Below are 20,526 nucleotides of genomic sequence, written 5' to 3'. Positions count from 1 at the left end.
AAGTGCACTTTTTGGTTTCATAGGCCATCTCGACTCGGTAAATGAAAAAACTGAGAATCTCGGCGAGATCTCGCGAGGTTTCGGACTATGCTCTGAAAACCTTTCTCCTACAAAATTGAAAAAAAAAATCAACTGAATAAGCTCATCCACACTGAAATGGGAAAATAAGGACAGCAAAGCATAAGAACATGAACACAAAAGCGAATAACCTAATGATGAAAGAAAATCTAATGATCTAAGAATTCCATATCCACTTGCAGTAGAGAAACTCTGTTGTCATTCTCTTAGTTCAATGCCAGGTGGTCAAAATGATGCTTCGTAAAATGCAGCTCATGTCCAGAGACATCAAGAAACATATTTCCATTGATTAGGGATGACAATAAGCCTGGTCAAACTGGGGCACTTTGCCACCCCTATAGGCTGGTATGACCCTCAAGGGGTTATGGTCAGGTTTGGTATGCAAAACTCCCCAACAGCCCCATCCTGGGTTGGGTTGGTTTCTTTGAGCTGTATGTTACACAGGCAACACAGGTTACTAATGGGATCACAAATAGCATCAGCAACACTGACCTTGAACTGGAATCATTGCCATCCCTGCTCTCAGTCACTGACATACTATAAGAAGCATCCATCAAACATGCAATTTCTTTAACCAATTCTTTCACCAGTCACTGACATACTATAAGAAGCATCCCATCAAACATGCAATTTCTTTAATAAGTTCTTTCACTTTCTGTCTAATATATGTTAAACAGCATACTTAAAAATCATCCCATCCAATACACCAAGTGAAAAGCTACAATCTATGATAACATTGTTTTACATAGAGAAGCATTAAGGACAAATTAAACATCTCAACGAAGACCAGCAAAAAAAGAAAAACGTAAGTTAACATCAACAGCTACAGCCTCCAGTATCATTGACTAGCTACGTAATAAAAGATTGACTAGTCAATGAGTCTTGTTTGGCAGCCATTTTGGCACCCTGAACAACGGACTCTGGTACAATTCAGTTGGTATCAGCAAGTTGGTCATCCAGAGACGACTAGGCATAAACTTGAATCAATTCGACTGACTTATCTCTCTCTCACACACACACACACACACACCACACTTTTAGAATCTCACACCAACAGCTACAGCCTCCAGTATCATTTGGCTAGCCACGTAATAAAAGATTGACTAGACAATGAGTCTTGTTGGGCGGCCATTTTGGCACCCTGAAAAACAAACTCTGGTACAATTCAGTTGGTATCAGCAAGAGATGACTAGGCATAAACTTGAATCAATTCGACCGACTTATGTTTTGTGAGGCATCTGGCAGAAGTAAATTGTTTCAACTCTAGTATCTGAAGCATTAAACACATATTTTTACTAACTTTTGGCATCACATTGGTCCTGAATATAAAAATGGATCCTGAACGTCCAAGACAATAGTAAAAAGTTGGACTCTCCCTTATCTTCTCAGCAACCCAAAATCTATCGTTATTTGTGTGAAGATTGTTGAGTTTCCAGGGTAAATTGGTCTTATGGGCTAATGGAGTAGCAGAATGGAAAAATAGACATTGACTTGAGGTCGATTATGTTTCATATGCAAGTTCCTAAGTATTTTTGGTGTGATGTAGTTCTCACTGCTTGTTTCTTGATTAATCGTATGCCATCCTCTGTGCTTGCCAATAAGTCTCCTTTTTTGGTTTTGTTTCCTAGTTTGCCTCCCTTCCACTCACCTCCCTGGGTTTTTGGTTGCGTTTGTTTTGTTCACAATCTTCATCCCCGAATGGTATATTGGAACCTCGGTCTACTAAGTGTGTTGTTTTAGCCTATTAGGTTACTCTCGGACTCAGAAAGGGTACCGCTGCTATAACCCAATTATCCAAATAGTTTGTTAGCGCTGATGTGACTTTCTTTGAGGGCACCTCCTACTTTTCTACTCAGCCCACCTTATCTGGGGACACGTGGGCTGATCCTGAACCTCTGCCCATTCCTTCCATTGTTCCTATCCCTACACCACTATTGCAGGTTCATCGGGGCAAGAAGACATTGGGGCAGCCCAATACAAATGTCTGCTCCACCTCCATCACTACCTGAACCGTCGTCCACCTCTGATGCAGATCCTAGTCCTCTTGTACCTACTAAATTACCTGTTGTTATTGATGACTTACCTGTTGCTCTTCATAAAGGTACACGCTCTTGCACTCAAAAGTAGTTAGTTGTGTACCCTATTGACAAATTTGTCTCCTTGTCCCATCTTCCATCTTCGTATAATTGTTTTGCTCTATCCTTGTCCTCTTATACTATTCCTCGGAGTCAAACTGAGGCTCTTACTGTTCCTGAGTGGAAATGGATGCTCTCTTGAGCCATAATAGTTGGAGTTTGGTGGATTCCCTGGTAAGGACCTGGTGAAGTGTAGCCGTGTAGGTGGGTTTACACTATTAAGTACCACTCTGATGGTTCTGTTGAGCGGCTGAAAGCCCGTCTGGTTGCCAAAGGGTATACCCAGATCTATGGTGCTGCTTACTTTAAGACCTTTTCTCCGGTTGCCCGGCTGAATTTTGTTCGCCTTCTTATCTCTTTGGTTGTTAATTTTAATTGGTCGTTGTTTCAGTTGGACATAAAAAAACCCCTTCCTTTATGGTGACTTGCTCGAAGAGGTTTATATGGAGTAACCTCCAGGGTATGTTTCTCAGGAGGAGAATGTTGGACGTGTATGTAGGTTGCGTAAGGCAATTTATGGGCTGAAGCAGTCTCCTTGAGCTTGGTTCGAGAAGTTAGTGCAACTGTGACCAAATATGGCTTCTCAGTGTTTTTCAGATCATTCAGTGTTTGTTTGTCGTACAGGAGATGATATTATTGTCTCTGGTAATGAAGAGGATGATGTAGCTAAGGTGAAAAGGTATTTACAACAGCATTTTCAGACCAAAGATTTAGGTCATCTCCACTACTTTCTTGGGATTGAAGTTATTAGAAGTAAAAAAGGGAATCAGCCTATCTCAAAGGAAATACGTTTTGGATCTCTTGTCTAAAACTGGCCATGCTTACATCAAAACCAGTGGATATTTCTATGGACCCTCATTAGAAGTTTGGGGTTAATGATGGTGAACTTCTCAAAGATGTGTACTCTTACAGAAGCCTGATTGGGAAGTTGATATATCTGACTGTCACTAGACCGAACATATCCTTTGTTGTTGGTATTCTTGGTCAATTCATGCATTCCCCTTGTAAAGCTCATTGGGATGTTGCTATTCAGTTCCTTCGGTACTTGAAGGGTGCTCCTGGTTTAGCTAGTGATCGTCGCTCTACTACGGGGTATTGTACCTTTGTTGGAGGTAACCTGATTATGTGGTGTAGCAAGAAGCAGACCACTATTGACAGGTTCACTGCTGGGGCAGAGAACAGAGCCATGGCTTATACTAGTGAGTTAATGTGGATTTGGTCTTTACTTCTTGAGATGGGATTTCCCGTGCCCACACCTATGAAGATGTACTATGACAACCAAGCAGCCTTCTACATTGCTAGTAACCCTGTCTTTCATGAGTGGATCAAGCATATTGAAGTGGATTGTCACTTTGTTCGGAGTGCAGTATTGAAGAAACTGATTGAGACTCCCTTTGTTTCTTCATCAGATCAGCTTGCTGACGTGTTCACTAAGTCCTCGTTTGCTTCTAATTTCATCATTGTTGTAACAAGCTGAGCATGGGTGATATATATGCTCCAGCTTGAGGGGGAGTGTTGAGTTTCCAGGGGTAAATTGGTCTTATGGGCTGTGACACTGTTAACATGAACAGTGACATGAACAGTTTCGTGGGGTACAGAGGTAGTTCTGTCCTTCGTACTTTGTTTATTTTATGATTAAATAATATATATGAGGGAGCAGTCCTTCAGAAAGTTATTCTATTCTTGCCACAGGCTGTCCTCTCCTCTTTGGACAGCTTTTTTTCTCCTTCTTCTCTTCTTCTCTCTTTCTCTTCTCTTCTCTCTCTCTAATCTGGTTACAAGGGTTTTGATATGGTAACAAGGATAAATAATGGAGAAAAAGGGATCATAGCTCTCGTAGCCAATACCTGCTGTGCAGCATACAGTAAATCATCCCATCTAATTCACCAAGAAGAAATAAGCTACAACCACATGCAGGACAGCAATGTTTAACAAAGAGAACCCTCATTACAGAATAAAACTCAGTTGAAGATTCCCCCCCCCCCCCAAAAAAAATAAAGATAAGTTTTTTTTTAAAAACATAAAAAATTAAGTCACATATGACTAAAATAACAAACCTTTTGGTCCAAGCGAGGAGAAAGGACTAACTACTAAGAGAAGAGACCACATTAATTTTTAGTCCCAAATTGGAAATTTAAGAAGAGAAGGGAAGGAGAGTCTATAAATGAGAGGGAGAGATGGTTTAGAGCTCCAAACTTGGTTATTCATGGGCTAAATGGTTTTAAACTTGGTTCGGGTCATTAGTTCAGCCAAGTTTCAAACCTCTAACCGGTCGGTTATCGATGTGGTTAGTTATTGGTTGATCTATCACGTTAATCGATTTGGACCAAGACCGACCAATTAATTAAAAAATATATATCGTAATACCAAAACCTTATTAAAAATAGGACCATCTAGGGGTGCGATGGGACCAGACTGGGCCAGGATTTTGATAACCCAGCGCAGCCCAGGGTCCTCAATCCTCAACCCAGGCCTGCCCTGCCCAAGCCTGGACATGCTGGGTCTCATAATGAAACTTAAAACTCTATGGCTCAGTCTGGGCCAGGCCGGGGCTTATTTTTTACATGTTCCATGTTGTAAGTTACACTTTATTAAGCTATATTTACTTACATAAATGAATAGCTAGCATAAAAAAATAAAAAATGTATACCATATATAAAACTATGATCCATAGTCAATGATCTTTATCCCGCCCTCTAATGATCTTTATATTATATTATATTATATTATATTATATTACATTGTATTATATATATATATACACATATTATATTGTTTTAAGGCAAAACATTGTTCAGTTTGTGACAAACAAGGTTTGTGACTCCACAAAATCTCACAAGACCTGGTTTACCCCTTGTTAAAAATTCAAAAGTCTTTAATGATAGGGATAAACTTATCCATCTGTTATACCTCGTTCAAGTTGAACCATTCCTCTTCTTTAATCTTTTTACCTCCCATCTCAACTGAGTTCTCATGACCAACCTTGCAGCAGAACAAAATTGCAGTGGTTGCAACAGCAATGGTAAGAGTAGAGCATACGGCAGCAATAGCCCCTCTTTTGATCTCCCTCCCTATTTCTGTAGCTCTGCAGCACACTTACACAGATCCCATTGCACCTCCTTAGAGTTGAAAGAATCCCTTGAAATTTCAACCATCAATCCACCCCAGCACCTCAACTCGACCTGAGTATTACCTCCATCTAAGCTCTGGTTTGTGAGAGGTCCATTTTCTCCAACCGAGCACTAGTTTGAGTCCTCGTTCTAATTCTATTCTCTTTGTTCAGCACTAATTCTGACTTCACAGTTTATCTTCATTAAATAGTCTTAGTTCCACATTTCAAACCCCAAACAAACCCCTAATTTTCCTTCTTAGCCACCAGCACATTGAGCCCAAAAAGCCTGGATTAGGTCAGGGTTTCCTTGGTGCCACCATGCACATATTCACTTTCGAAAATTGTATTCTCATTCAATTCTATTCAATGAGTTTATAGAATTGACTGAGTTTACATATATAAATATATATATATATAAACCAATATAGTTGACTACCTCAGCTAAAACACATGACACTTTCTAATTTTGACATCTTCCAAAAATTAGAAACTACTAATAATCTCAACTACCCAACAATTCTCTAATCTTGGACGCCAACCCTACTTAAATAGCAACTAATTTTTAAAAACAAAAATTACAGAATTAACCCTACGAATAAAGTAGAAAATCACACACCACAGGCCTCTATATGAGCCGAGTATTGAGTCCATTGACTTGGGCTTTAGACTGGATCACTTGGTTTTGGCTTCCACACTACATCAAATTGATAAAACCAGTCTAACACTACTGCATCAAGATGCTATGAAAATTCATGAGCCATCATTGCAAGTTCCTAGAAGGGTCTAAAAAGAAAGCTATCTTTGGGCTTCACTTTGCAAGGAATTTAGAAACACCACTGCTCAGAGGCTCAGACATTAGAAGAAACCGGATTACCCTCCAAATGGTAACATGTGTACTGTAGGCACCTATTGATTTAAACCTGATTTATTAGAGAAATATCAGAGCCTATTTTCACCAGAGGTGAATTCTTCCCACCTGGGGAGAATTGATGAGGACATCACTCAGGGATTTATGCAGCCACATGTCACTTCATTATAACCAAATGATCAGCATTATGTATAGTTCCTTTTATTATTTTGTTGAATTTTTATTTGGGGCCAGAATTGTTATGTACTAATGTTGTAAGGGAGTTATTATGGTCTTTATTGATCTGGAAAAAGCTCATGACCGAGTCCCTAGAGACTTAATCCGTCAAGTTCTAGCGAAGACAGGGGTATCAAGTAAATATATGGATATAATAAAGGATATGTATGAGGACGTTGTGACTAGTGTGAGATCTATGGGAGGTCAGGGCAAAGAATTCCCAATTACGATTGGGCTCCATCAGGGATCAGTCGTAATCCCTTATATTTTTGCGCTTATCATGGACGACCTAACCAAGAGCATTCAAGACAAGGTCCCATGGTGTATGCTCTTTGCCGATGATATCATTTCGGTAGATGAGACAAAAGAAAGGGTTAAAGCTAAGATAGAACTATGGAGATCAACCCTGGAAACAAGAGGTTTTAAGATTAGTAGAACAAAGATAGAGTATTTGATGTGTAATTTTAGTTAAACTATGATGGATACTGACATGGTGCGAATTGAGGAAAGAGAGATACCGCAAAGTGATTATTTTAGATATTTGGGGTCAATCATATATAAGGAAGGTGACATAGAAGATGATGTCTCACAAAGAATTAAAGTGGGATGGTTGAAGTGGAGAGGTGCGTCCGGAGTGCTATGTGATCGACGTATTCCCTTAAAGCTTAAAGGAAAGTTCTATAGGACCGTTGTTCACCCGGATATGATGTATGGGGCAAAATGTTGGGCTGTTAAGAAGTGTCATATTGAGAAACTTTTTGTGGCAGAGATGAGAATGTTAAGATGGATGTGTGGAAAACCAAGAAAGCATAAAGTAAGGAATGATCATATCAGAGCTGACTTGGGAGTTGCTCTGATCAATGACAAGCTCTGAGAGAGTCGTCTGAGGTAGTTTGGTCAAGTTCAACAGAGGCCTAGGGACGCCCTAGTAAGGAGTGATATGATTCCAATTGATGGAGCTAAAAGAGCAGGGGAAGGCCTAAAATGACCATAGGAGAAATTGTGAGAAAGGACATGCATAGTCTATGTCTCGTGTCGTGTATGACCTCGGATAGAGCCAATTGGAGGGCAAGGATTCATGTAGTAGACCCTATTTAGCTTTGATTCTCCTAACTTGCTTGTTTGTGCCTCTTTCCTCTTTCACTTTTCTTGTATTTTCCTTTGTTCATTTGTCATTTTTCTTTTTTCACTTCTCATATCATTTTCCCATTCTTCTCTTTCACTTCGCAATTTTTACCTACTTCGTTTGATTGGATCCATGTAGCCGACCCCATTAAGTTGGGATAAGGCTGAGTTTGTTGTTGTTGTTGTAAGGGAGTTATTAGGGAGTTATTGATGGAGAAGTAGTTATTAGGGAGTAGTTATTGCTGGAAAAGTAGTTATAAGGGAGTTATATTCCTTCTTTTTTCATTTTGGGTTTAAAAAGACTGTATTTGGAGATGGAAGGAAGCAAGGAAGGAATGAAGGTATTAGGAAGTGTTTAGTTCCATTATTTTAAAGAATTAGAGGTCTACGGAATTTTGATTCTTACAAACAAAGACAGTTAGGTTGATTCAGACTAAGATTCTACGGAATCTACATGATTCTACATTTCAACGTAAAATTGACTCGCAGAAGAATTCACCTCGTGAGGTGAATTCCAACGGGAAACTCACTTTTGAGGTACCTCGTATATAAATCGGAAAGTTGGCTGATTCCAACCCTAAATCTCCAAATCGCTACCCTATTTCCAAAAAATCAAGATTGCAAGTCGAACAAAGAGGAACTCGATCGCTTTCTACCTCCAGTACGCATCGCTTTCAACCTCCAACACGCCATCTCGTCTGCAACCTCCTCTGTGTTCAAGGTCACCTGCGAATTGAAGCCCTTTCTTCAACCTCTAGCCCGCCAGATCGCCTTCAGGTAACTTCTTTCTTCGTCTTCATCACCTTTTTTTTTTTCTAAAAAGAAAAAGCCCCAAAGTTGGTTTTGCTCAACTGCTGGGTACCGATTCAATTCCAATCAGTCTTAATATCGTCGTCTTTCTAAAAGGAAAAAAGGCTAAATTTGGGGTTTTTAATTAGCATTGCTTTATTGATCTGCGATTGCACTTTCTGGAGGTGTTCTTGCTCCACGGCTGCAGTTTGGATATAGAGTAATTTGGGTTTTTAATTAGCATTGCTTTCTTGTTCTGCGACTGGACTTTCTGGAGGTGTTCTTGCTCCACGGTTGCAGTTTCTGGAGTTTGAAATTCATCTATGGCCATTGATAATTTTCTGATTTGGTTCTTCATCTACTGTTGAGAACCAGTAAAACTCACTCAAACAAAAAAAAAATCTGAAGTGGAACCTGACCACACAAGGATTATTGGTCGGTAGATTAAACTTCCATAAGCATTCATCTATCAAAATGGGTTATCTACCTCCATGCTTCCATGCCAACAGAAAATTAAAAGCACCAACCTTTTTAGCATGTCTATGGCTTTGTTCAAACTAGAAAATTGAACATTCCAACTACCAAACCAAACTTGTTTCCTCTGTTTTCATCTAATACTAAAATTAATACATCCCCACCTGCATTGTTATTAGTTCTTTTTTTGGGGTAAATAGAAGTTGGATAATTCGATTGCTATTTGCTTCTTCAGTTGAGGTTCAGTTGTTGTGTCTCACTGCTTTGTTTTAGTGCTTGTTGTATCTTGCAGTAACAAAGGTAATGATAGCTTATCTAGTTATCCCTTTTATATTCTTCTTCCACTTCTTGTTTTTCCTATTTTCTATTGTGATATGCTTGTACCTTATCCATATTCAGCCTTCTTTCCCCAAACTTCACCCGTAAGCTGTACATCCAAAAGGAAATTTTAAAATTGAATGAGAAGAGCCCTTTACTAGATGGCCAAGAATGAAGGTCTGACCTATTCTATTGACAACTTCTTCTTTTTTTTTGGTGCGTGTGTTTCTAATCTTCGAATCTGTATGTTGAGCTCCAATTACATAAAAAAGACTATTGGATTGAAAGATTGGTCACTATTTTTATTGTGCAATACATAGAGGATCCTACAAAATATGTATTCTATGTATTTGGGTAGCAATACATAGTTTTACCCATATAGTTATATTAAGAACAAATTGATGAGCCATTGATCATCTTCTTGATGGATAAAGCTTCTGTTTATCAATGTGAGGAAATACAAAGTTGGCAAGAGTAATAAATGGAAGGAGATTTTGCGTAAAGAATATATAGAAATTGAAGATGATTGACTCTCAATATCCCTGGCACATGTCTCAACATGATCCTTATCTCTGTCCAGCTTTGCATGCATGGACCCACATGCATGACCAGCTTTGCATGCATCCATTGGGTTTCAGCTTTGATACACTGCTTTAGTCTAATCGTCTTTTGTTCCCCTATCAATAATCTTATTCCAGTTAATAAACATCTAAAATATTTAAGTTATTACAAGTTCATATGGCAGTGAAAGCCATTAATATAAGTATGCTTAAGTTTATTTTAGGTAAACCTACTTCTACTACATAAAAACTAGTCAGATGCGTCCAGCTAGCATTCAAGTCAATAGACTACAATGATAGCAGTTTAATCTACACCATCCCACAAAGTCTTCAAGTGAGGGGACCCCTTAGAAGTTAGAAGTGATATTAAATCACTATTTTACTATAATTAATATTATCAAGCCCCTCATGTCAAAAGCATCAAAATGTTTAGTCATGGAACTGGTTGTTACTATTTCCCATATATTACTTGGTTCATAAATTACACTCCGTTGAACTATACCTGATTGTATATATTGGATTCTATAACTTTAGGACTGTCTTCCCAACATCATGAATGCCAAGGTTTTGTGGTAAGGTCTCATGGTTATTTGTAAATTCCAAGCTCCACTTGATGGTCTTTAGCTCAAATTGGTAGAGCACTTGGTGGTTCGAATCCACCGAGGCCCTTTTTATTCAACTGTTCATAGCATAGTTAGTTATGGCAATAATCTACAAAATTTCAAGTGGTGTTTTCCATTATCTTTTATTTCTCTCACATCAATTTCTTTCTTTGGAATATATGGATCACAAAAAGTTGTCATTGACATTGTTCAAAAGCTTGACTTCAACAAAGGAGGTATTTGAAACCATGTGTGGGCTTTCTGATGTGTTCGGCTTTCTCTATACTTAATTTAACAACTTGGTAGTTGGACTATACTAACTACTCATTCCGTGGATTACAGTTTTCGTTTTGTTTTTTAGTTGCGTCTTTGGGTAATGACATTTATCATTATTAGAAGTAAGAATTTAGTGATTGTGGTGGACTGTTCACATTTTTTTTACTTATGTTGGATTGCAAAGTAACGGCACAATTACATAAGTAGTGGGGTAGTGTCATTAGCAAGGTAATGGCAATTAGTTTGTATGGGAGGAGGAAATTAGTCTGGAAAAACTCTTTTTTCTTGCATATGTTGGGCTGGAAAAAGAGTTAACAAATGACAGAAACATGGGAACCAAACAGTTTTTAAATCGGATTCCAGATGAATCCACCTGACAGACTCAGGGTAACCAAACAGTTTTTCAGGAAGAATCAAGACACAGAATCAGGGTAACCAAACAGTTATTCAGGGAGATTCATGTTACAGAATTAGGGTCACCAAACAGTTAAATTTCAAAGTTATGAATCCACAGAAACTGATTTCAGGGAATCTGATCCAGAATCAGAATCTAATTCTTCAGAATAACTGAACCAAACACTTCCTTAGTGATTCTATGCAATTCGTGGAGTGAATCCAAGATGGTGTGAAACCAAGATGATCTTCTTGTCTGTGAAACCGAGATGATATTCTTTCTTGTCTATCCACTTCTCCCTTTCAAACTCTATATCTACAGCAAACCATCCAATCATCCGTGTTTGATCCCCCCAAATCCATTGTTGTTTATTCCATCATATTGCTCCCAACTTCCATTTTCATTTCCTAAGAGCATTCCACTTGTTTTTTCAACTACAGCAGGCCGTAAACCCCAATAAATCATACTTGTGGCTAGAATAGGACTGGTTTGTGGTTTGATGTGGTTTCCCAAACCTGTCCTACATCACCTGTACAGTGTTGAGGGCTTCTCATCTTTTCGTCCATAAAATACTGACGCAGATACCAATCAGTATCACCGAATCAGTCCCCCGAGTTGACTAGTAATTAATTTGACCCACTTTTATTTTGCCAGACATTAAATGTAAGTTTATTAGCTTTAGGATCAACAAAATTAACAAGTTCCTATCTATGAATAATGAAAGTTCGTTAACTAAAACATAATAGTACAAAGGCGGGGGGGAGCTAAGGCAACACAACCTCAACCAAAGTATAAGAACAACAAAAAGGTCTATCTGGCCATCCAATACCCTCTTGGTCATGTCCTGTCCAGCATCCAGTGTCTGTCCTCCATCTCCCACTCCCATCTGGCAAAAAGATAAAACCGACCATTCCATCGCTCTCCCCCATCAGCGAAAATGATTACAGGTTAGTTGACTTCAACCATCAAATCAGCACTGCACATAATAGAGATGGAAGCCCACAATACCAGATCAACTAGTGAATCTAATGGAACACAACCAACATCAGGAATTCTGATCTGTTCCCTCTGACAGGGAAGAACTAGGGAAGTAATGCTTCCTAAACGGTACTAAGCTTGTCCCAGCAATTGTGGATATTGTTTCCAACTTATCCTTTCAACAAAAAACAGAGATTGGACCAACATTGAATTGTCTCCAGAATTTTAGTTATAATAAATTTTGGATGACATGAATCCTCCGCCCCCTCCCCCTGCCCCTCCGCCTCCTTCTCTACCTCCGGTGACCTCCAACAATCTTACCACCTCCAGCTCCACCAGTCCGCCAACATCCCATTCCACCGCCACTTTCTCCAACCCCCCTCCCCCATCCACCACCACCCTCCCCACCCCTGCTGGACCTAAATCGTGGTCCTCCCTCTTTCCTCTGTCATCTCCTTCCTCCTCCGCCGGCACCAACCTCCATTACATCAAACCAGCCTCTGAAAATGGTTCACCCTTCGCCCTCTGCCCCAACTCACTCCTCTTACCTGAAATCTCTAAATGACAGTCTTGTTTAGTGGGTCATTTCCTTGGTTCAAGACCCTCTTTCAACATCATCAAAGCCTCCCTCTCCAAGCAATGCAAAGCTTCTAGCTCTCTGGACACCTTCCTCCTCGACAACAGGGTGTTCATCTTCAGGTTCTTCTCAGATGAGATTAAGTCTTGTGCTCTTGATGGTGCTCCTTGGATACTTGAATCCAAACCAATCTTCCTCCGCCAATGGAGTCCCCATCTCTGGCTCCACAAGGTCGACCTCAACACTATTCCCTTGTGGATCACCCTCCCTGGTCTACCTCTGCAATACTGGAGCCAAGAATGCCTTAGTCGTTTAGGCTCTGTTATAGGCTTCCCGTTGCACACTGACGCTTACACTCTCAAGATGGATCGTCTCTCTTACGCCCGCCTTTATGTGGATGTCTCTACCAATGGACCTCCCCCATCTGACATTACCATCATAGAGGAAGATGGCTTCAACTTTGTGTAACCAGTCATATACAAGTGGATTCCACCTCACTGCAATCTCTGTAAAACATTCAGTCATCACATGAAGGACTGTGTTGCCTCTTGTCCCTTATCCATCACAGCGCTTGGAGCTTCTAAGGCTTCCCCCGATGGTCTCGTCTCTCCTCCGACTATAGAAGATCCCACAACTACTTTGGCTTTTCACTCGCTAGTTCAAGTTTCACCCTCATCAGATTCCTCTTGTCCTCGGTCTGCCACCAGAAATGAGTCGCATTCCGATGCTTCTCACTCCAGAGCTTCCTCCATTTTTTCTGGCCCCCCCCCAGATCCCCAAGTCGAGGAAGAGCCACTGGTCATCGTCTTCACAATCGTAACCGTTAACATAGTCGCCGTCGTAAAAATCGTCTCGCCTCCAACTCCCCTCCTCACACGGTGTAGCTCTCGATCTATACTCCCGAGGTTCCCCTTGCACCTGCTACTCTAGCTCCTTCTTCGTCAGCTCCCCTGATGTCTGAGTTTGACTTTTTGAGCCATGAAGATCCTATTGGTGATCGTACTGCTCTGCCTACTACCTCTGCTAGGGATCAGCTGTTGCCCTTGCAGACGATCGTTGATGCTTGCTCTGAGGTTGGAAGACCCGTTTTGCCTTCCCCATCCCCTAATACGTTATCTTATAGGTTGCTCAAACCACTGGCTCCTCCAGTCGATGTCTCAGTAGAAGCCCAGGCATGCTTGGCCTCCAGTTGCCATTCTCGTGCTAAGGTCTTATCTCCTACGTGAAGTTTTGCTCCCCTTTTACCTATTTCAGTTTCCCCCCCTCCCCCTTTATCTTCTCCCTTTCTGTTTTTTCCCCCTTTTTACCTAATCCACCCTAGTTAACTCTCCCTTCACCCTCCCTTGCCACATGGCCTTCTCTATGCCTGAAGCCCCCTCCCTTTCAACCCCCCTTTGGGCCCACACACTCAGCCCACGACTCCCCTCTCCCTGATTCCTTTTCCCATAACCCCTCTTCCATCGCCAGGCCCATCCATCAGGCTCACCCTCGTCTAAACCTGGCCCATCCAAACACTTCCCATCCCCAATCCCTTTTCGCCTATAACCTCCCCATTTCCCAAACCCCAGCCTACCTCTACCAAAAGTCTTACCCCAACCCGCTCACCCCATCCCTACCCTTACTAGATCCATTTTCTAAAACCCCAGCCCCACCTCTACCAAAAGTCTTACCCCAACCCACCCACCCCCACCCCTACCCCTACCCCTACCCCTACCCATACTAGATCCATTTCTGACCCTTTTATTCCTTCCCTCTTGGATACCCCCCGATCTCCCCCTTAAAATTTTTGTGCCCCCCTCCCCACCTCTTGGTTGTCCATCCTTATCCGCTACAGTCCACCCCTCCCTCCCTAGTTCGGTTCTACCTCTCCCCCCTCATCGACCTTTAGGTCGCAGCCCGGCCATTGCCTATTTCCGTAGAAGGTACAAGAGAACCCCCCTCGGAGATCCCTACCCCTCTCCCTCTAGCTCCCCATGTCGTCGGTTTTATTTGGAATGTCAGGGGCCTTAATTTCCTGGCTAAGCAACTGGATATTAGATCCCTCATTAAGTCCTCCCACTCCTCATTCTATGCTCTTCTTGAAACTTGTGTTCTCCAGGGGAATGCTGCCCGAATTGCTGCCTCCATAGCTCCCTCCTGGTCTCTCCTCTCCAATTACAACCATTCCCCTAATGATCGTATATGGATCCTTTGGGACCCCACTAAAATTCACATTTCCATTTCACACTCCCCTTCCCAACTCCTCCATCTCCGTTTCTCCATTGCTAATTCCCCTATTCCCTTCTTCTCTGTGATCTATGCTTGTAACCACGCTGCCGACCGCATGTCCCTTTGGACTGATCTCTCTCTCCTTAAATCTGGGTTGGATTCCCTTCCCTGGGGTGTTGGGGGTGACTTCAATGTGGTGAGGTCTCAATCAAAGAAAATTGGAGGTAGACCCATTGATCCTACTTTTGTTAATGCCTTCAACGATTGTATTGAGGATCTTGGTATTGATGATCTTAGATGGTCAGGTTCCCCCCCTCACTTGGCACAATCGTCTAGTGGGGCCTGATCGCATTGCTTACAAGCTTGATAGATTCCTCACAAACGAAGTCTGGCTATCCTCTTTTCTCCATTCCCATGCTACTTTCCTTCTCCAGGGCTTGTCCGACCATTGTCCTTGCCACATCCTTATTCAGCCTTATTCCTCCTTTGGTCCCAAACCTTTCAAATTCTTTGACAGGTGGACCTCCCATCCTCTCTGTCTCCCTACCATCCTGAAAGCCTGACATATTCCTGTCTCCTCCCCCTCCCTTCCTCTCATCGCCTTAGCTAGGAAACTTCGCCATACCAAGTTTGCCCTCCAAAGTTGGAATCTATCCACTTTTCAACATCCCTTCCCGCCTTTCTTCTTGTCGGCCCAGTCTTTCCTTTGTCCAATCTAGGCTCCAGTTGGACTCTCTCAACCCTGAGCTCACCCTTGAGGAGAAACGCCTCTCTAAGGAACTCTCCTCTCTCTCCTCCCTCGAGGAAAGTCTCTTGCATCAAAAATCCCGCGGTTGGATCTCAGAGACTCCAATACTGCCTACTTTCACCGATCCTTAAAAGCTAGGCAAAACTTCAACCTCATCAATTTACTGCATGCCCTTAATGGGACTCCTCTCTCCTCTATCTCCGAAATCAAGTTGGAAACGGGAGAGGGTTGGCCGCCAGTTTTCGATAAACTAGCAGCATACACCAATCACAAGGCTGGACACATGATGGCAAGGGGGTCTTCTCCAAAAGGGGAGGAAAGAGGATGACACATGTTGAGCACCCTGGCGTCGTGCCCAGCCTATTCCAAAATACAACCAACTGTCAAAATACAAGTTATTGCTGATCAATTAAAAAAACAAACAAAAGGAAAGAAAAATCTGTATTTACCCACAGCATCCATCAAAGATTTTCAGCTGAATGCAAAAACACATGCTATCTAATCACCTGAGCATCTCCAGGGATTTGAATCTAGCCAACAACAATCTAAAGAGCTTCCTTTCAAGATCATCTTCAAAACAAATAGATGCAACAAAAGATGCTCCATGATCGTTAATCATACATAGATTTTGTTTTGAAAAATAAAAACAAGCATGATTCAAATATTTTCTAGTGAGCAAACAATGGAAGGACAAAAATGATAGTTTTAGAGACACAAAATAATAGTAAGACTTTAATGTAGTTCTAGGTTTGAATAATCAAACTAGGAATCAATAACCAGGATCTGATTTGAACAGGTAGTTCGGCTAGGTCAAAATAGGTGATTTTGGGTTTAATGGGGGTTACGGTTTGATGGTAGGGTTTGGTCTAGGTAGCAAGTAGGATTCTTCCAGTGAAGGTTCTTGGCAGCAAGGTTTTGTGGTTAGGGTTAGGGTTTTGAGAAACAAAGGGGAATGGAAATACTAGGGTCTTGATGGGAAGAATTATCCAAACTTGGATAGAGTTTCCCAATGGGTGAGAGAGAGATTCGATCAAAGAATGGGGCTATTTCTATGGCTGGATTGGTCTGTGCAGTGAATGGAGTGTGAAAAAGGATTAAAAAGATGGAGGGGATTATAGGGTCTGGTTGTTTAGAGGATTAGAAGAAGAATGGCTCGGGTTTGGGATGATTCAAACTTACTGTTGTTGCAGACTTTCTTGGACAGCAGCTTGCTTGAATGAAGATCCTTGAATAAAAACCAGAACTTGAATGTAGAACACCAATGGAGAACAAAGAGAGCTTAAACGAACCACCCAAGCTTCACACCACAAGGTGTCGATTGAATCAAACACCACTCCCACCATCCTTGATCAAACACAAGACAATTCTCCTTGGAGAAGACAAGTTGTAGCAACAGCTTAGAGCAGAACTTCAACATTGTGTGGTAAAGAAGGCCCCCACAAAATTAGCTTTTATTTATAAGGCCAAAGGCCATACTCCTATTCAGCCTAGGAGACTAAAAATCCTCTAGCCGATTCCTATTACAAAACCAACAATTAAAAGGTCATGTGACTAATTCAAGTAGTCACATGACTACTAAAAACTAATTCAATTAAAAAAGGGTCATGTGACCACTTAAGTAGTCACATGACCTATTACATCAAAATAAAAACAAAGTATGGAACTAAAACAGCTAATCCCATATGCAACACTATTACCCATACATTTTAGGTCCATAAAAGTGGCCTATTACATTGAAAATCCATGGGATCAAAGGCCCAACATGTATAGAACCATCCCTAGACTTATTCCTAATAAAACAAGCTTATTTGGTGGATCATCCACATTAATCACAATTCACAACAATAATCTTAAAATCAGAACACGAAGGGGGGAGGGCAAAGGCAATAACTTCAAAGAAAAGAAAACCTAAAAGGCTACGTTTGGATGTCAAGAAAAGAAAAGAAAAAAGTTCAAAAAAAAAATTTGAATTTGAGGAGAGAGATAGACACATAAATCAATCATTGTGTCAACATGTCATATTATGTTTTTTTCTTTTTTTCTTTTCCTTTTCTTGACATCGAAACATTACCTGAGAACGAAAGACATCAATTTGTGTACAAAACTGACAAGACACCAACAATAGATGGCTTGCACTCCCACCACTGTGGAGTCTGGGGAGGGTCACAATGTACACAACCTTACCCCTGCTTTTGCAAAGAGGCTGTTTCCAAACTCAAACCCGTGACCGGCAACAACCTTACCATGTGAAACCTACAACAGAACCCAAGTATTAATGGTTAAGAACCTTACAATTGCTAACATCCCTTCAACTTCTTCCGTTTAATGTTACATCCATCCCTCCTAGGTCCTGTCAACTTATAATCTCGTAAGGGATGATACTTCAAAGAACTCAACTCTTCCTTTGAAACATCAAGTCTCCGCTGCTGATCTTTCTGCCAGAAGCATTAGCAATAAAGATCTTCACCAAAATCTACTGAATTCAATAAAATACAAAAAAATGGTACAAGCTCAACACTTACATAGGCCTTCTCAAGAGCAGATATCTGTTGCTTACAAAGCTTAAGTTCCATCTTTAGAGCAGCTATACGAGAATTAACAGGAACACCACATTGTTCAACTATCTGTTTCTGCTTACCCCGGATAATTTCTGGCTGCCACACATTCAAGGCCACTGAAGCTTGCCTGGAGATCCAAAAGCAGTTACAGCATCCCATTAGTGAGAATAGACTTCAGATTTTATCCAATCATCCTCAATGAGTACTACTGCATAAACTGTCTCATAGATGCAATACCCATTGGGAGATTGTATGAAATACAAAGCAAAAGACAATAAGGCTCTGTCTAGTTTATAGTATAGGGAAATGAAATTATATTAAAAATAAAAATGAAAACTTTTTATCACAATTGTGTAAAGGACAAATTCTCGAATAGGTTAATCAGACCTAACATATTTTCCTATTCAAATCCAAGTAATTTGGCTGAAAACTGAAATAATATTTAACTACTAAATTTATTAAATTTTAGTTACACAACTGATATTGGTAATGATTAGAAAAGTTTCCATTTTACATTAGTTTTATTTTCATTTCCCTTCCCTCCACTTCTAACCAGAAGTCGCCTAATTTGACTGCAAGCGATTCTCAATTAGCGGTAAATTTTTTAATTGAAAAGATATTCTGGCAACTGGAATTAAACGGCAAGAAAAAAGGAGCAGGGATTACTACTTCACTGTCATTTATTTTTGAATAGTGTAAATGTCAGTGCATTAGAGAACTGGCTATAGACCTAACTGATAAACAAAATTTGGACCAGCATTCGAAAGGCTAAAGATATCCATTATCAATACTACCATATTCCCTTTAGAGGATCCCATTTCACAATTCAGAGCTATACAACTTAAGAAATCACAACTCGCCGTGTTTATTCATGACAGGATTCCATTCACCAAGACTAGTATAAAATAACCATATAGATAAATTTGCAATCTTTCTTAGGTTTTTGGGGTGACCTAGTGTGTACGTACCTGACCTTCTCTGAATTGGATAATTCTTGTACCGCTGCCTTCATTCTCTCACTCTCCTCCATCAATCGCAGACGAATGTCCTTAAGACCCTTCGCATAAACAGAAACTTGGCTCTCCAATCTTAGAAGAGCACGACGATGAGCTGCGAGCTTTCTTGCTTTGTCCTTCTCGAAACTGAGTCAAGTAGCTTCAGACTCACATCAGTCTCCCAATTCCCCAAACCCACATGTGCGAGAGCTAGAGAGAGAGAGAGAAAGAGAGATTTAATTACCTGGATTTGTACAGGGTTTTTGAATTAGAATAGAGAGACATGGATCGGGAAGCACCATCTGTTCTTTGGGGGAAATCAAGGGAAATCAAAGTTGACCATAACGCATCTTCGCCGGATAATCTACTCAGGCGTCTGCAAGAGATGGAAATGCAGCAGAGGTCTTTGTAGTCGAGTTTCGAGTTCTCAATTCCCATCTCCAAAATTCTTCTCCAGATTTCGTCCGGCAAAACCGACATTTTTTTTTGCCTTTTTAAGCTCCAACAGGAAATGGAGAAGGAAGAGAATGATCCCGCTCGAGTTACACTGAAATAAATTACGAAGCCTTGGCTTGAATCTTGGCGTGGATTCGTGGAATGTCGATTTCTCTAATGTATTTCTCAGGTATTTCTTGGGAAAAAGGATTCTGTCTGGGACCGTCGCTCTGCTCTGCTCTGCTCCTAGACACAAGATAGGGCTAAAATGACTGTGTCCTCCCCATGAATGCATGAAATGATTGAAAACTTGAAATCTTGTTTATATTGATGCTTCTGAGCACACTTCCATTGACCCCACACTAACACACTATAAAATTAACAACTAAGGCATTCAAGAGGAGGTGATTATCGGATCCAGATGTAAACTCCCCTAAATGGATTCATCACTAAAGCCACTTATCACTCCAGAAGGATATTGATTGCCCATTTCCAATAATTCACTGCTCAATAGAAATAATATAATGCCAAACCTTACAAATTCCCAACCATATGGTGACGATTGCAGATGCTGCCTCATCGACCCTAGAGTTTGCAAAGTACAACAATGTCCACATCACGATTAACCTTTTGAGATTGTTGTGTGGTTTGTGTGATTACACTTTGTTGTTTCATCAAAAAAAAAAAAAAAAAAATCCACATCACGAAGACAACAAACCTCACCCAACTTCTTGAATAGGTTTACACAAGTCATCCTACTTAGTCATCAGAGCTTTAGATTGCAAAGGATCTCCTGACCAAATGAATAAAAGAAGACGGTCACCAATACATAGAGAAGTAGTGGATTAGGATATTTGCTATAACCGACTTAACCAAAAAAACACAACCAACCATGGATAAAAATCGTTCCTTCCACTTTCTTAGCTTTGATCGAATTTTATCAATGAGAGGTAAGACATGTTGCTTTGTTACCCCACCTTTAAAAATCTCAACACCCAAGTACCGGGTTGGAAAGTGATCGTCTAAATCACACGTTTCCTGGACAAGGGTTTAAAAATAAAAAGGGGCAAAAGTGTCATA

At 40.7% G+C, this 20,526-nt stretch overlaps 1 protein-coding gene across 2 annotated transcripts; it reads right to left on the bottom strand.

The window, feature by feature from the left end:
- Window positions 1–90: 90 nt before the first annotated feature.
- LOC122647370 (F-box protein SKIP24) lies at window positions 91–19,548 on the bottom strand. Of its 2 annotated transcripts, none has more exons than XM_043840791.1 (5): window positions 19,256–19,548; window positions 18,985–19,158; window positions 17,981–18,143; window positions 17,751–17,893; window positions 91–107 (listed from the first exon to the last, which is right to left on the bottom strand). In XM_043840791.1, the coding sequence occupies exons 1-4, from the start codon at window positions 19,489–19,491 to the stop codon at window positions 17,756–17,758; spliced, it is 711 nt and encodes a 236-aa protein (XP_043696726.1). In that variant the 5' UTR covers window positions 19,492–19,548; the 3' UTR covers window positions 91–107; window positions 17,751–17,755. The 2 variants fall into 2 exon arrangements, with proteins under 2 accessions (XP_043696726.1, XP_043696727.1); XM_043840792.1 differs by lacking the exon at window positions 91–107 and adding an exon at window positions 12,569–12,598.
- Window positions 19,549–20,526: the final 978 nt, after the last annotated feature.

This window comes from Telopea speciosissima, unplaced genomic scaffold (assembly GCF_018873765.1).
Source record: "Telopea speciosissima isolate NSW1024214 ecotype Mountain lineage unplaced genomic scaffold, Tspe_v1 Tspe_v1.0036, whole genome shotgun sequence".
Classification (NCBI taxonomy): Eukaryota; Viridiplantae; Streptophyta; class Magnoliopsida; order Proteales; family Proteaceae; genus Telopea; species Telopea speciosissima.
This window is presented reverse-complemented; position numbering and strand designations above follow the sequence as displayed.